The following is a 17,539-nucleotide window of genomic DNA, read 5'->3' as shown; positions in this document are numbered from 1 at the left end:
TTTGACCGAGAATGGCTTTGGTTGCTTAAGACTTTTCCGGGAAACTCGATTTGTGACACTATTGGGAAGCTGGTTTTTAGCGCTGCTATTCACCATATTTGGATGGAAAGAAATCTCAGGAGATGGACTTCCAAATCTAGATCCTTTGACGTGATTTGGAAAGCCATCTCCTTTGATGTTTCTTCCAAGCTCAGGTGTATCCGTCAGAGGCATTCCTTGGATAACCTCAGGAACAGGCATATTTTGTCCTATTGGGGCCTTGATGTAGGCCTTTTGCGGCCTCCCTCCTCTGCGTAGGCTGGGTGGTCGTCCTTTCCCCTTCCCCCCCTTCGTTCCCCGCTTTCCTTTCTTGTATATGGTTCTCTTTCCTTGCCCCCCCTTGGGGTTCGGTAATATATTCATATACCAAAAAAAAAATACAAAACAGAGAATAAAATAAGTAATAAGGGCAGTGGACAATTCTGCCCCTAATACTCGAGACTTCAACAAATTTGATTAATGAGATTGAGAAAAAAACATAGCTTTGTGAGAGAGTATGGTGAGATGCCATTGTTGAGAAACCAAAATACAGTGAGAGGCTGTGGGTGAGAGACCCGAGTCTAAGAGAGACTACTCTAGCTTCTTCTTCCCTTCTTTGATTTATTTATTTATTTTATTGTTCTGAAATTTCCTGCAAATCTGAGAACCAATTGAAGTATTTACTGTTGTTGGACCTGAAGTTTGCAATCCTCTTATGCACTGGTTATCACTGTTCACTAGTGACTGGTGTACATTAGACAATCTTACATGGAAAATTTCTTGGGATGCAGAAGCAAGTTGTTATTTTGGTTTACCTGAATTTATCTTCTCCAGTATGGTTGTTTTTTAGAGATTTCTTAAATTTTAATCATAAGTTTGTTTTGCAATTGTCCAGGTGTCTTAGTTTTGTTGTTATTTCCATGATTTGGCAAGTGTTATTTGCTTCATTTTCTCTCTTCTCTGATTGCAGGTCCTCATGTCAAACAGTGATATCTCCAGAATTCAACTTGAACTGATTCCAATGATAAATGAAACTCTTGCTGAGTGGCTTATCCTTTATTTCTTGGGAACTACTCCTTCAGAATCACCAGCCTTGGAAGATTTCAGTTCTCGACTTTCATCACTGCACATTGGTGAGATCATGCTGATATCATCACAGAATGTTATGATCATGCTGATATCTCCATAGATTGTTATGATTTATTAATGTTATGATTTATTAATGGACATTATCTGCATAGTCATGCATACAACCAAACCATATTGTAGGTTCTCAGAGGCTTTGATTTCTTTGTCTTAATAAAAAGTACCGAGACATTATGGCATCCTATTTATCTTTATCAGAATTCATCTCTCCAGGTAGCCACAATGATACAAATTCATGGAACGAAATGCTTGGTACCTGCGACTTTACACTAGCTTGTATTCTCATACCTAATTTCAGTAGTTCCTTTGAGGAGCATGGCTATATTTCTTCAAGATATTTTACTAGCCCCGAAAAAATCATCAGTTCAATGCGGAACTTCTGCAGCTGGATTATATGGGGCAGGACTGGAGAACAAAAAACTTCCATGTTCAGCCGTATTTCTGAACTCGCGGTTGTACTCCTTAGGCATGGCCAATGTGAAGCTGTCGAGGTTTATTTCTTCTTTCATTCTTGTATTATATTTTTTACATATTTGAGCTTTTAAATAGAATATGACGTGTGCTGTGTGTACTTTAAGAACCTGCTTGCAATTATCGAGGCACATTCACGAAAAGAGACGATATCCCAGAGTGTTCAGACTGCCGATGGTGAATGGTGTATGCATCTTCATCTCCTTGGATGTTGTCTTCTTGCAAGGGCACAATTTGGATTACAAGAAAGTTCAAAACAAAGGAAAATTCATGAAGCTGTTCGCTGTTTCTTTAGGTATTGAGTCAGTTGTCCAGAATGTAGAAATAACACTTTTTTTTCCCGCCCAATGGTCTTGCATGATTACTTTTACATTAGCATCAGTATTCTGAATTTCGATAAGAAATCTATTTGTACTCTTGTTTAACTGCAGAAATCTGTGTTCACTTTGATTACTGCATTGTTTTTCTAAGTGCATATTCACATCTGTACTACTCTATCGTTTCTGTTTCTGATCATCATAATAATCTCTGAATTCAGAGCTTCGTGTGGACAAGGGGCTTACCGGGCCTTGCGTAGTCTGTCCTTGCAAACAGGCTTTCATCCTGGTTTCAGTGAGTGACTGTTTGAATTGTGCTTCTTTCCTTTTTGAAAATGACATTTATTTTCTGTTCCTTTTCCTATTTCATCAGGTTGTGACTCTGCTGCAGCATGGAAGCTTCATTATTATCAATGGGCGATGCAGACTTTTGAGCACTATAATCTTAGTGAGGGTGCTTGCCAGTTTGCTTTTGCTGCCCTGGAGCAAGTTGATGAAGCACTTAGATTGGGTAATGATACTTCTGAAGACAATCTTTCTGAGCCTGCAACTGCTATTAGAGGGAGGCTCTGGGCAAATATCTTCAAATTTACATTAGATCTGAACAACTATCATGATGCATATTGTGCGATTATTTCCAACCCAGATGAAGATAGCAAATACGTCTGTCTGAGGCGTTTAATAATTGTTCTTTGTGAGCGTTTTGCCTGTAAGGTACTAAGGTTATAATAAGAAACCACTCTTCTCTTCTATATTCGTATGCTGTTGAAATTGTATTTTTCTCATGAATTGGATGATGTTTGTGTTTCTTGATGCATTTGTGTTTCGGGAGACATCTGACCTTCTAGGGTGAGGGTAGGGGCTGAGGACCCGGGGGGGGGGGTGAAGAGTGATTCCTTTTTTCCCCCCGTTGAGCCTTTCTTCTCTTCTCTCTTTTGTTGTTCATTTCTTCTTATGGTTGGTGCACATTCAGTTAGGGCTCTTTTTTCCTGCTGGAGTTATAAGGGTAGATTCAGGGTTGTAACATTTTTTTTTTTGGGTGAATAAATAATTCATTACCAAAAGGAGAAAAAGGTACAAGGAGGCCCTAAAGAAGGGGAAAAGAAAAACAATACAGGAAAGCTATGCAAAGGATAGCAAAACCCAAAAACCGTTAAGGAGTGGCGACTGAGGACTGCAATAAGGAAATCGGCAAACCCCAGGAAACACCATTAAGCCTTTTCCTTGGGGAATGAACTACACTACGAGAAGAGACCAACAATAGGTTGCTAGAGACTTCAAAAGAAATGAACTTCCAAATTTGCTCATAGGATCTAGAAGTAGAGGACCATTGATGCAGATTCATCACCAAAATAAGCTTTTTTTATTAAGAATAAATCTAGGGTTGGGTTATATATGTGTTGGGCACTTGGGCCTTTAAACCGATGGGTTTTCTATGTAATAGGTCACTTTTATGGGCCTAAAATATGGGTAATTAGGTTGCATACGGGATTATTTACTTCGTTTTATTTATATGTAACAAGTGGTCATGTGATCACTTAAGTGATCGTGTGACTTGGTTAAGTGGTCATGTGACAACTTAAGTGGTCATGTGATTATTTAAGTTGGGCTGGATTAAAACTCTATAAGTCCAGCCATGTTTTGAGTCTATTTCTTTTGTTATTTCAGTTTAGGTAACCTAATAGGTTAAGGATTGGGTTAGGCTTTTCCTTTTTAGTGTAGAAGTCTATTTTTGAGTCTTTTATATAAGGTTGTAAGGAGGGCAAGTATGGAACACGAATTTTGATATTAATGAAAAGTTTTTGCTGCTCTTCTTCTCCATTGAAGATTTTTGTCTTGTGTTTGATCAAGGCTGGTGGGATCGGTGTTTTATCCGATTGACACCTTTCGATGGGAATCCTGGGTGGTTCATTGGTTGGATTGATGTTTGATCCAATCGACACCTTGCGGTGTGAAGCCCGGTGGTTCTTTTGAAGCTCTCTTCAAGTTCTTTGAAAATCTCCTTCAAACTCTAGTTAAAGATTGAATTTTTATTCAAGTTTCTCAATCAAGCAAACTGCTGCCAAGGGAATTTTGCGACAACAGTAAGGTTGAATCATCCCAACCCTAACCTTTCTTCTTCTAATCCTCTAAACCACAAAACCCTAACTTGCCCCCTTTTTGTTTTCACTTTTCCCAATACCCAAATTCTTGCCAGACCAAACCAGCCAGCAAAATCTCTCCTTTTTTTTTTTTCTGATCGAGCTCTCCTCTCACCATGAGGAAAACTCGATCAAAGTTGCTCCCTCATCAGACCATCATAAATCCTAAAAATCCATCTTTTCCTCTGTTAAAAAACTCTAACCCTAACCTTGCTACCGTTTCAAGTTTACATACCTAACTCCATGAAAACATCTCAGACCTTCACTGATAGACTCCCCTACCTCAACTTGACATAACCCATACATCAAACCCTAACCCTAATTTCACCAAAAACCTATTTTTGACCTAGCCGATTCACCTGTTCATAACAGATCATGGTTAATTGGCTCCTAGTTGGTCTCCTAGCAATCTAAGACTACATTACTACCCCCTCCCCCACCTTCTGTAACTCATCCTTGCAATTTTTTTCTCCCCTGTACATTGCTCCCCTAACCGACATCGTCGGAAAAGCCGTCATCGGCGTCGTATTCGTCTTCATGAACAACTTGCCTCAAGGTCCCCTCCTGGCCATGACATTGTTCCCACCTCGACCATCGGTTAATAGTCCCGCCTTACTAGGACCATTGGAAACAACTAGTTCTCCTCCCTACAAACTCATGACAACAGTCTGGCTGTCAATGGTAGTATTGCCCCTCCTCCTGAGATGATGACAGGCCCTGTTGTAGTTCTGTCAATAACTCTCCTGCCTGCCTCTCGAATGGTCGCCATCCTTTGATAATCCCTATTGTGACTTCGACAGCTCCTGCAACCCTCCTCCCATCCTCCCTCTGCTCCTTCTCTGCTGGTCACCCATTTGTACATGGCAAAAACCCTCTAGCAAAATCTATTGGTCTCTTGCCCCTCCCTTCCCCCTTTTACCTCTTCCATCCTCAAAGTTTGGGGTGGGGCCCCCTAAGGACACGTCGCCTTCTCATCTCAATTCTTCACTGACTCTTTGTCCCGCTGCCCTTGATGGCCTTGTTTAGTTATTCCTCAGCTAAGCCGACTTAGCACCCTCATTAGTTCCTTTTGCTCATCGCCCTCAGGCCATACCACTTTTACTTAGTACCTCCAATGCATCTAGCTTGGCCCATCCAGTTTTGCCCTTTCATACTGCCCTTGTGCTGGTCCATCCAGCCCCCCGGACCAGTCCCCATCTCTCTCCTTCCAGCCTCCCCACTATCCACATCTTGATTGTGGGTTCGGACCCATGTTTGATACTTTGATTTACCACCCAGCCCATCAATATCAACCTTCTCTGCCGCCCGATCCCACTGCTTCCTCTCCTGCTTCTGAGCCTGCGTAGGGGCCTTCTACCCTCCAGCAGAGTGTCGTGCTGCTTCCCCAACCTTCCCTCCCTATTGTTGGACACTCCACCCCAATCTGTGAATACCGTAGGCTTGACAAGATCAATTCTTCTTCATCTCACCTTTTCTCTTTGAGCCCCACCCCTATGAGGTTCTTGCTGGCCCCCTCACTTCTCGATGAATGATGGGGTGTTATGGAATATCTGAATTCTAATCTCTCTCCCAAACATGTTGAATTTTGCGTTCACATCAGAGCTCAACATGCCACCTTCTGCTGCCTCATTGAAACTAGAATCAAAGATGATGCTGCTGCTCGTATTGTTTCCATTATTGCTCCTTCCTGGTCCCTTTGCACAAATTACTCTCACCACCCAAACAGCCGCCTCTGGTTTCTCTGGGACTCATAAAAATTCCAAATTTCAGTGTTGCTAACCTCTTCCCATGTTGGAATATGTAATCCAGAATACCGTGAGGGTATTCTAGTCCTTTTGGGGAAACTTTATTCTTATGTTATTAAGTTTAAGTCGACTATGTGGGTTTTAGTCCCACATCGCCTATTTCAGTCCCTTTGTAACTTTCCCCTCTGTTATAAATAGAGGGGCTTACCTATCAATGAAACTAAGCTATTTCGTTCTCTCAATAGTCTTCTTCCATCTTCTCTTCTCTCTTTTCTCTTCTCTGAAGTTACTGGTTACAGGTCTTAGGTTTTCTACATGGTATCAGAGCTAGGCAACCAGTGATTGATTCTCTCCAAGATTGTCGTTTTGAGAGTCGTTTAGGGTTTCTTGTTTTTTGAAAGAAACCCTAGTTCATCGAAGAAGAAGAAGAACTAGGGTTTCGTACATTGAGTTGCTGATTCGATTTGTTACAAGTTCTCGTTGTTTTGAAGATCGATTCTTCCCTTTTGGGGAGATTAAAAGCAAGTTTTTTTTTAAGATTATTCTGCCTTATCAAGAATCGATTCTTCCCTCTTGAAGATCGATTTCTGCAAGTTAGTTCATCTCTTACGACCTACTTTTGTCGCTGGAGGTTCTACTTTTGTTATATTCCCTATTTTCTGCCTCTGATTCACGCTGGAGGTTGGAGATGGTGCTGCTAGTTCTTGGTTCATCGATCGTGGTTGTTCAGATTTGAAGTTTTTTCTTCAGTTTGTGGAGTTCGTTTCTTGTCTCCCCATTATAATACTGGTTTCTGAGTTCTTCTTTCTGGGCGGTACTTCAAATTCAGCGAAAACTTCACCAGATTATTAACACAGGTCGATTGGTCTTAAGATTCAAGTCACAGGTTCTCTTTCTTAGGGCGATTTATCTCCTGGATCCCTGCTTCAATCAGTTCATAGGTGGTGAGTTACAACTCAGATTTAGAACTGGTTGCAGAATTTTTCTTGAAGTTAGGGCTTGTTAATCTGGTCTAATGCTGGTTGGAATCAAGAGGGGTTTCATTAACGATCTTTCTCCCAAAGTTGCATTTCGAATGGACAACCAGAGAGGGAGTTCGAAGGATTAGAACAGCCTTGGGTTTACTGCTCTTTTCTGGTTTCTAATTTTGTCGAAGGTTGAAGAAGAAGGAAGTTTGTCAATTTGCAAGTAAGGGCCGATTGTCTTATTCACACAAAACCCCCTTCTTTTTCTGATGTTACTTTGTTTACCCCAATTTAATTGTTTCAATTCCAAAACTCCCTCTTGAATTTAATACCCATTATATCCTTGTTTTGTTACAATTTTCGTAATGGGTTTTTAAATTTACATTATTTACAAGATTGCCGCTCTCCATAGCCATTATTTTACCTATTGCATCCCATTGCTTTTTGTTTACCAAAAATCCCTTGCAAAATTCTGGTTATTTATGGAACTGGCATTACGTTTTAATACATTCCCCTATTTGACTACCCAATTGACCCTTGAAAATTCTGGTTTATTACCAGTTTGCCCTTTGGCTTGGTTTGTATTTAAAAAGGGATTTCAACCAAATTAGAGCCATGCCATCCTTTTTCCAACTCCATTCCATTGTAATAATTCTAATTCCCTTCATATCCCATACATTTGGCATTTATCCATAACCCCTTTGGAAGTTTATGGTATACTCTAACTTGCCATTTCTTCATTTTTTTTCATACCTATAGCACTTTTGGAGAATTCTGGAAGTTTATACTTTTGCACTATCTCTTACATCATCTCTGTTATTTGTCCTCGTGTACTACTACACGTGAGGGGGGGATTATGTACAATACACCTGCAGACATTGCAAAACGCAGAACTTAAAGGAACATTGGTGCAAAACATAGAAGATCAATTTTCTCCACCATTGATGATACACTGGGGAAGAAGATGGAAGAATATAGGGTGATGGGTCTGGGGAATGTTTTACAGTGGCTTCATACTATAGATTTCTTACTAGGGACGTGGATGAGAAAGAGAAAACTATTTTATGTGGGTAGGTTTGTGTTCGCATTATTAGGAGTTGTTTTTTCTTTAGTTCAAGTTGGATCTTCTTTCTTTGCTTATTTGTATAATCCAACTTGAGGGGGAGTGTTGGAATATGTAATCCAGAATACTGTGGGGGTATTCTGGTCATTTTGGGGTAGTTTTATTCTTCTTATGTTATTAAGTATAAGTGGGCTATGTGGGTTTTAGTCCCACATCGCCTAGTTTAGTCTCTTTGTAATTTCCCCTCTATTATAAATAGAGGGGCTTACCTATCAATGAATACAACACATTATTTTCTCTCATTCTCTCTTGCTCTCTCTCTAACCCACGATTCTGCCAACATGGTATCAGAGCTGGTTTGATCTCGGTTAGAAAAAGAGAAAAAACCCTATTCCATCTCTCCAATCGACCTCTCCTTCTCTCTCTCTCTCGGCTTCTCTTTCTCTGGTTTTCTTCTTCTTCTCCTTGTAAGGGGGCAGCACTAATGAGGTAAAATCCCTGACCAATGATTTAGTTGCTGCCCTCCTCCATTTTATCTAATTTTTTTATAGTAATATACTGCAGGAATCATCTTTGCGATTTGGGGTTTTCCAGAATTTTTTGGAGATCGACTTCCTATTACTATTGAAGGCTGACCTTTCACCATTGGAGCTCCCTATGCACCCTTCTCCAGCCCCTTTCTACCCTATTCCGTTGTCCTGATTCCCTATTTCCTTTTTCTCCAAGCTTTAATTAAGTCCAGCCACCATATCCTAATCGATCTCAACTTGTCAGGGTTTTTCAAAACCCTGACTCCAATTGATTTTGGTGTTTCCTTTTTCAGATGCAGTTGATCTTTTGGGGGTGATTCCCTATTACTACAAGCCCTACTCAACCTAAGTTTGGACCCTTTCTGATGGCTGGATTTGTTTCGACAGCAAAAAGTCCTTAACCTGCTAATTTTTGGAGGGCTGATTACTCCCACTTGAAGGACCAATCGACCTCAATATTGCACCTATCCAAGTTTTTTGAAGACCCCTACCCTAATCGATCTCTTCTTTTTAGGGTTTTCCAAAACCCTGATAAAAATCGATTTGGGCTAGGGATGTTTGTTGCTGTTTGAGTGCTTTGGAGGTGGTTCTAACATTAAAAGAGAACCTCCTACATCAGTTCAAGGCTTGAAGAAGATCCTTTATGCTGGTGTAGTGTTGTAATGCTGCCCTGCTCTACTTCTGCGATTTTTTGGAGTCTCTCCCCTTTGAAGATCAGGTCTCACTCTTACTGGAGATTGATTGTTCACCTTGGAGGTTCCATTCTAGCAGCCTTGGTCAGTATCTATTACATGTTTACATCAACAATTATAGCCCTCTTTCCCTAAATAGATCTCAATTTCGGGGTTTTAGACAACAATCGATTTTAGGGTTAGGGTTTTCCTAGCAAGCTCATATTTTGAGGAGAGTCTTATACATATCAGAGGAGTATTCAACCCATATTTCAGCATCATTCATCAGTTATTTTTGGAAAAAAATTCAGGTTCATTCGTATGGCTCGATTTTTCCAATTATCAATGTATTTTCCTTGTTTTTATGTGGCTGGCTACTTCAGCTACCTATTGGATCTATTGAGTGATTATCTTATATTTGCTGGTTCTGTTGAGCTTTACTACCTACCTTGCTGGTTCTATTGATTGGCTTCTGTAAGCATGACTGGTTGACATGTTACTGCTGCCTTCATGTGGACTACTGTTGCCCTATTATTGAAACTGAGTATCCTACTATTGGAGATCAAATTTCTTTCATTATTGAAGACTTGAATCTACTACCCTAGAGATCAGCTTATTTGGTATTACAACAATGTGTTCCAAGGTTATTGGTTGCAACTACGACCCTATTCAGTTATGTGAAGCTTTTTTGGTTCATATCCGGCTTACATTGGGAGCTTGATCCTAGCATTGTTCACTAATTAAGATCTGATCCAAGTTTTTGTTGAAGTTTATTACATCAATTCTGTCCAGATATCTTCGTCAGTTCTATTTAGCATGTGGGAGTATATAAGTTGGAGTTTTGCACACTTTCCTTGTGTAAAGATCGATCAAGTTTTTGAAGAATAGTGCCTTCTCCTTTTAAAAATCAGACCTGTTTTTTTTATAATTCAGATATGATCATTAGAGATTGGTGTTTTGGAATTAGTTGGATCGATTAAATAAGGTTGAAGATTACTTTGTTGCATTGTTTTTGTCCATGGTTCATTATCCTGCTGCTCTTTTCACTTCACTACCTCCCAAAACATACCTTTAGCATATACCTATAACCCCTTTGGAAGTTAATGGTATTCTCTAATTTGTCATTTCTTTCTTTTCCATTACCTTTAGCACCTCTTGGAAAATTCTGGAATATTATGTTTTTGCCCTATCTCTTACACAATCTCTGTTATGTTCACGTGTACTACACGTGAGGGGGGGATTATGTACAGTACACCTGCAGACATTGTAGAAGCAGAACTTGCAGAAACACTTGGTGCAAAACATAGAAGATCAAAGTTTTCACCATTGCCAATGGGTAGCTACTTTGTTATTGGGTTGAGTTTGCCGTAAGGGGGAGATTGAAGTATTAAAGTATTGAAGATGTTTGGTTATTGCCTGCCTATATGAGGTTCTACAGTTGGGTTGATTTTTTCCACTGCTTGATCTTTTCTGCTGCTTGATTCATCTGCTTGCTGCCCTAGTTGCTTATCTTCAAGATTATCAGTCAGAGATTCATCACTGGACAGCTGTTAAAGATTGGTGAAAGTTTGCTGTTCAAGTCTGCCCAGGTTTTGAAGACCTATTTTTTTCAAGTTCTTGTAGGTTTATTTGGGAGCTGCATTCATCTGTTAAGCTGGATTTTGCTACAACTTCGTTTTTTCCCCTTTTTTTGTTCAAGTTGGGCATTAGTACTTTATATACGCCAACTTGAGGGGGAGTGTTCGCATTATTAGGAGTTATTTTTGCTTTAGTTCAAGTTGGATCTTCTTTCTTTGCTTATTTGTATAATCCAGCTTGAGGGGGAGTGTTGGAATATGTAATCCAGAAAACTGTGGGGGTATTCTGGTCTTGTTGGGGTAGTTTTATTCTTCTTATGTTATTAAGTGCAAGTGGGCTATGTGGGTTTTAGTCCCACATCACCTAGTTTAGTCTCTTTGTAATTTCCCCTCGATTATAAATAGAGGGGCTTGCCTATCAATGAATACAACACATTATTTTCTCTCATTCTCTCATTCTCTCATTCTCTCATTCTCTCTTTTTAACCCACGATACTGCCAACAGGTTGGAAGAAAAAAAGCTCCTCCAACAGTAGCTACTATTGGTCCATTGCTTGCGTGTTAGCCTCAATAAGTGTCGGCACCTAGCTAATAGATGCTACATCTGTTATTTAGAAGTACCATGAAAGATGTGGATATATGCTTTATGTTTTCTTGGTGTACTTATGGCTTGGCCTGCAAGTGTTAAGAGGTTGTTCATTTGGTGGCCAAAGAGTCCCTTTGGTGATAGAGGCAGTGTGTCTTGAATTTTTACAAGAAGGTGTGATTTGGTGCCTATGCAAGGAGAATAGAATGGTTTCTGTAGACGAACCTAAAGATTCCTCCAGAATTCTTGCTGCTATTTACAGGTGTATATAATCAATTAAGCTCCCACATGTAAAGAACTTGTGGAATAGTTTTGCTTCCAGGTGGCTTCTTTGCTGCATGATTGGGATTTTCTAGATTTTCCGTCTTCTTTATAGTTGAGTTCATGATTTATAAGTACTTGGGGTTTGGTGGATCCAATATTAATTGTAATTATACTCATTCTTTTGAATGAAAAATTCTTACTTTCTTTTTGCCTTAAGAAAAAAAATTAGTAAGTGGGAACAGACATTGCAGGTTATAATAGGACTGTAGTGTTTACGTGCCTGCAAATTGAATGTATATTTGTTATAGCAACCTGAATGTCTTCTTTTTTCATGGGAAGATTTGTGATTGCTATGTCGTCTGAGTTTGTGTTTCAAACAGTTTGTCTAGTGACAAGGATACCATTTAATTGCCTTGCCACTAATTCCTTCGATATATTATGAAAAGTTGAACCAAACCTTGTTTACTAGTTTGACATGTAAGAGCACTGCATTTTTTATTTGTTGCAGACTCTTTGTGATGGTCAACTACCATTTATTGGGTTAGCAGAAAAGGTGAGACAAGAGCTTGTGTGGAAGGTATGTCCAGGTTACAAGTTTTTATGTATCCTTTATGAGCTTCTCTTATTGGATCTATTATTTATTTGGAAGGTTTTTAATGTCCTAGGATTTGTGAACTTTGCCTTATGCCAACTTGCCACATTACAACATAGGGATGGCTCCTTGACTCCTTGTGATGATGAAACAGGGGTGGAGCCAAGGGGGCTAAGGGGAGCCATGGCCCCCCAAGTTCAGAGGATATAATAGGGTAGTGGTGGGAGGGTGGGGCCCATATTTATAACCTAAAAGGTATCCCTCCCCACCCCCCCCCCCCCCCAAAAAAAAAGTATTTTGGAATTTTTTGTATTATAGTAAGTGGACTGAAAATATGCCCTCAGATGTCAGATGAGGGGAAAAATGTTTAATGTAGCTTATGAGTTATTAAAGAAGCTTGTTTGGTGGATCCTAGAGTAATATAACTATATTATAGTAACATAGGGTGTGGTTGTCTAGAAGAGCTCCTAAAGTGGAATATCTATATCACTAAGTGCATGTTTTTTTTTTTTTTTTGGGGTGAATAAAAATTCATTACCAAAACTCCAAAGGCAAGGGAGGGGAAAGAAGGGGGGGGGGAAATACACGGGGGAAAAGGAGGGGGGGTGAGCTATACAAAACAAAGCCACAGACCTAGAGGGCCTGGCTAGGAGAGCAAAGGAGAGAAGAATCTAAACCCCAGGTAACAACAATATGCCTATGGGCTTGAATGCATTAGATCGGTTCTCCAATCTTCTTACTTCTACTAGTGTGGCATCTATGGGCTCCCCAATGCCACTATCAAAGCCATGGAAAACCTCTTATGTGCCTTCGTCTGGAAAGGGAAAGAAGCCTCCAAATTCCTGCATCCAATCAGTTGGAAATCCATCTGCCTCCCCGAGGCTAAAGGGGCCTTAGGCATTCGCCGCATCTTCGATTCCAATACCGCCGGAATCCTGAAGCTCATCTGGAAAATCTCCTCTAGGCATGACTCCATCTGGGTCAACTGGGTTTACTCCCATCTTCTCAAAAATGATTCCATTTGGACTGTTCCCACTCACTCCGACTCTTCTTAGGTCTGGCGCAAGATTCTCCTCCTTCGGCCTCTTGCCCTTAGAGCCATCTCCACATCTATTGCAGATGGATCCTCCACCTCTCTTTGGCTCTATCCCTGGCACCCCCTAGGAATTCTCTACAACGTCTTTGGAGCTAGATCAATCTACTCCTCTGGCATCCCCAAATTTGCCCCCCTCTCCTCCATCATCTCCCTTGGCTCCTGGTCTCCCCCCTCCCCCCATATCCCTATACTCTCCCAGATCTGGTCAACCCTCCCCCTGCTTACCTCCCCCCCGGCTCTTGCGGATAAGGTTATTTGGCTCCCCTCCCCCAACGGCCGCTTTAGCTTTAGCTCAGCTTGGAACTTTACTCGTAACCCTTGCCCTCATGTACCTTGGCTCAATCTAGTCTGGTTCAAAGGCCTCATCCCCTACCATAGCTTCACGGTCTGGAGATCCCTCAACCTTTGCCTCCCAACCCAAGCCTTCCTCCTGCATCGCCATATCTCTGTCCCCTCCCCCCCCCCCCCTCTCTTGCATTTTTTGTTGGAATGGTTTTGAGGACACTAACCACCTTTTCCTTACCTACCCCTTTTCATCCACCATCTGGAAAAAAGCCCTCTTGTCCATTTGACCCCGTGGCAGGAGACACTTGCCCTTTGATCGAGAGTGGCACTGGTCGGACAAGACCTTCAAAGGTAGCACTTTCTGTGACACTGTAGGAAAGCTTGTTTTTGGCTCCATTGTTTACCACATATGGATGGAAAGGAATCTTAGGAGATGGACTTCCAAATCTCGTTCCTTTGACTTGATTTGGAAAGCCATCTCTTTTGATGTCTCCTCCAAGCTAAGCTCTATCCCCTATCGTTCCATTATTGGCACCCCAAGGAACATGCATATTGTTGTTACCTGGGGTTTAGACAGCTCTCTTTCGCAGCCTCCTACCTCATTAAGGATGGCCTGATTTTGTGTTTCCTTCCCCCCCCCCTCCCCCCTCCTTCCCCTTGTATATCCCCCCCTCTTTCTCCTCCTTGCCCCCTCCTGGGGTTCGATAATTTATTTATTCACCAAAAAAAAACAACAGTGTGCCTGTTCCTTGGGGAGTCTAAAAGAGATCTATGGGGAAGCAAATGAAGCCTAGAGCTAACATAAAAAAAGATGGCTTTCCAAATCATGCCAAGAAGGTTGAAAAGGACTCCAGCCAGATGCCAAGGATCAAGCCAGAGAGAGATGGAGGTACCATCAACGATCATAGAGGAGGTGGCACTAAGGGCAAGGGGACGAAGGAGAAGAATTTTTTACCAGACCCAAGAGGGGTCCGCAGGCTGGGGAACAGTCCAGATTGAATCATTTTTGAGGTGGTCAGAGTAAACCCAATTAACCCAAATAGAGTCCTGCTTGGAGGAGATTTTCCAGATTAGCTTGAGGAGGCCTGCAATATTGTAATCACGAATACGACGGATGCACAGGCCTCCTTCAGATTTGGGTTGGTAGATTGCTGCCCAGCTGATTGTGTGGAGGAATTAAAAGAAACCACAGAAAAGAGATTTCATATCTCCGATTGAGGATTGAGGAAGCCCCTAGATCCCACACCAGTAGATGTAGGAGGATTGGAGACCGGATTTGATTAGAACTATCCTACCCTCATAGGAATGGAATTTGCCCTTCCAAAGTTAAAGCCTCTTGCGGATGAGAGCTAACATGGGGTTGCAGTGGTGGCCGGTCAATCTTGAAGGAATAAGGGGAAGGCCAAGGTTCTTCATGGGAAGGGAACCATGAAAAAACCCAGACAAGCCGAGGAGAGAGGCTTTGACCTGATTGGAGACCTCGGAAAAAAAGATTTGCGATTTTAAGAGGTTAATGCGCAAACCCGAGAGAGATTCAAAGAGGTGGAGGGAAGACATGATGGAAGAGATGGAGGAGGGGGGAAGCCTTGGAGAAGATCATAAGATCATCTGCAAAGGCAAGGTGGCTTTTGCATTTGGGGATGGGGGAGATAAGGTGTTGGTCAGTTTTAGCTTCGATGCTTCTAGAGAGGACCTCTAGAGCAAGGGAGAAGAGGAAAGGAGAAAGGGGGCAGCCTTGGCGGATTCCCACTTTGGAGGGGAAAAAAACCCCGGGGGAGCCATTGACGATGACCGAGAAGGAGGGTGAAGAGATGCAGGAATGGATCCAGCGGACAAAGACAGGAGGAAAGGCCATCTGAGTCATGACATCACAAATGAAATCCCACCTATAGGAGTCAAAGGCTTTATGGATGTCAATTTTCAAGTGGGCAGCGGGGGAGTGAGATTTGCGGTCAAAACCCTGGACAATCTCCGCACAAAGCAGAACATTGTCGGCAATGCTTTTACCCGAGATGAAGGCCGATTGGTTCGGGCTAACTAAAGAAGGAAACACCAACTGAAGCCGGTTGGTCAAGATTTTGGCTATGAATTTAGAGAGAAGATTGCAAAGGGAGATAGGCCGGAAATTAGACAGGGAAGAGGCTCCCTCTTTTTTGGGGATAAGGCAAAGAAAAGTTTGGTTAATATGGGGGAGCTGGTTGGGATTATAGAAGAAGTTGTGGATGGCTTTAATGAGATCATCTTTGATGATGTCCCAACTAGCCGAGAAGAAACCCATACTAAACCCATTAGGACCTGGAGCTCGATTGGGTTTATGCGAGAGGACTGCAGCAAGGATTTCCTCATCCGAGGGAATGGATTGGAGGAGATCCGAAGAGGAAGAGGGGACAAATTTATTGATGAGGTTAGGGGGATGGGGGAGGAGGAGGGAGGAGGGAGGAGGGAGGGGGCAGAGGAGAGGAGAAAAATGAGATGGCTTGATTTGTAATGTCTAAGGCATTAGTGATGGGGGTGCCATCCGAAGCCAGGAGCATGGTGATGGAGTTATAATTGGAGCGGGCTTTCAGAGAACGGTGGAAGTAAGCCGTATTGGAGTCTCCAAGTTCAAGCCATTTAATGTGGGATTTCTGGCAGAGAAAACTCTCTTCTTGGGTGTAGAGAGAGGACAGCTCAGATGAGAGCCTTTTCTCTTCCTCCGCGAGAAGAGGGTTGAGCATGTCCAGCTAGAGCTGGGATTGGACAGGGGAGAGATCAGAACGGCAAGAGGAAAGACAGGAGGAGATGTTGCCAAAGATGGAGGAAATCCAAACTTTGAGAGCAGCTTTGGTATTACGAAGCTTTTTTGCAAAAGCAAGGAGAGGGAGAGAGAAGCAATGAACAGGCTTGGACCAGGCCTCACTGACGGAGGGGAGGAAGAGGGGATGGGAAGACTACATGTCAAAGAATTTGAATGGCTTTGGGCCAAAGGAGGTATAGGGTTGAATGAGACGGTGACAAGGGCTGTCATCAGACATACCAGGAAGGAGGAAGGAGGCATGAGAGTTCGGGAAAAGGGAAAGTCAAGCATGATTAGTGAGAAAACGATCAATTTTACATGCAATCCTATCTGGTCCAACTCTCTTATTCTGCCAGGTAAAGGGAGAACCCGACCATCTAAGATCATTGATCCCAAGCATAGTTCGAGATCTCGCCGAGTTTCTCGGTTTTTGAAAAAACCAAGATGATACTGCTTGCGAGTCTCAAAAGTGCAATATCTCGTCGAGATCTCGGATCTCGGTTCGGGTCTCGGTTTCGACCCATTTTTTAACCCACCTACCACTTAAATACCTCACCTAACTCGATAGAACTCGACATATCTCGGTGAGATCTCGGATCTCAGGTTGGCCCATGGAAATGACCCATCTACTATGTATTTACCTAACTTGACGGAAAAAAAAATGCACCAACTCGGCGAGATCTCCACTCAACTCGGTTTTTCCAAGAGCCGAGTTGGTACCGAGACCCGAGTTTTACTACCTTGATCCCAAGATCGTCGATGTAATCATTAAAGGCATTGACCAAGGGGAGATCAAGGGGGCGACCACCGAGAGGAAGAGAGAGGACGAGGGATTGAGGAGGGAGAAATGCAGGTGCAGAATTTGGGAAGAGGAGAATGAGGAAGAGATGTGAATTTTTGCAGGGTCCCAAAGGATCCAAATACAACCATTAGGGGAGTGATCATAGTTGGAAAGGAAGGACCAAGAGGGGGCGATGGAAGAAACAATGCGGGGGGGCATTTTCTTGGAGGACTCTAGTTTCGAGAAGGGCACAAAAAGAAGCATTTTTGGATTTAATGAGAGAGCGAATCTCAGCATGTTTGGCCAAGGAATTAAGATCCCTGATATTCCAAATAATTCTTACACACATGGAGAACTAGAAGGGGTTGAGCGGCGATACCTGAGGGGGCATGCTTCTATTTCGCTTGCGAGAGTAGGTAAGAAGATAGCAACGAGCCAGGGGGATTGCAACCGAAAGGGGGAGAGGGGGGGAGGGTCTCACCCAAGAGGGCATGCTTCTATATTGCTTGCAAGAG

At 42.2% G+C, this 17,539-nt stretch overlaps 1 protein-coding gene across 2 annotated transcripts in view; it reads left to right on the top strand.

The window, feature by feature from the left end:
* Positions 1-17,539, top strand: part of LOC122661514 (nuclear pore complex protein NUP160) — a 169,378-nt gene that overhangs the window by 129,453 nt on the left and 22,386 nt on the right. For both annotated transcript variants that reach the window (XM_043856926.1, XM_043856925.1), the window contains exons 13-18: positions 989-1,151; positions 1,378-1,655; positions 1,743-1,930; positions 2,174-2,247; positions 2,326-2,666; positions 12,003-12,071. In XM_043856926.1, the coding sequence (XP_043712861.1) occupies positions 989-1,151; positions 1,378-1,655; positions 1,743-1,930; positions 2,174-2,247; positions 2,326-2,666; positions 12,003-12,071 (1,113 nt within the window). The remainder of the gene's footprint in view (positions 1-988; positions 1,152-1,377; positions 1,656-1,742; positions 1,931-2,173; positions 2,248-2,325; positions 2,667-12,002; positions 12,072-17,539) is intronic.

Source organism: Telopea speciosissima, chromosome 5 (genome assembly GCF_018873765.1).
Source record: "Telopea speciosissima isolate NSW1024214 ecotype Mountain lineage chromosome 5, Tspe_v1, whole genome shotgun sequence".
NCBI lineage: Eukaryota > Viridiplantae > Streptophyta > Magnoliopsida > Proteales > Proteaceae > Telopea > Telopea speciosissima.
The sequence above is the reverse complement of the archived record's forward strand: the minus strand, read 5'-3'. Positions and strand labels throughout refer to the sequence as shown.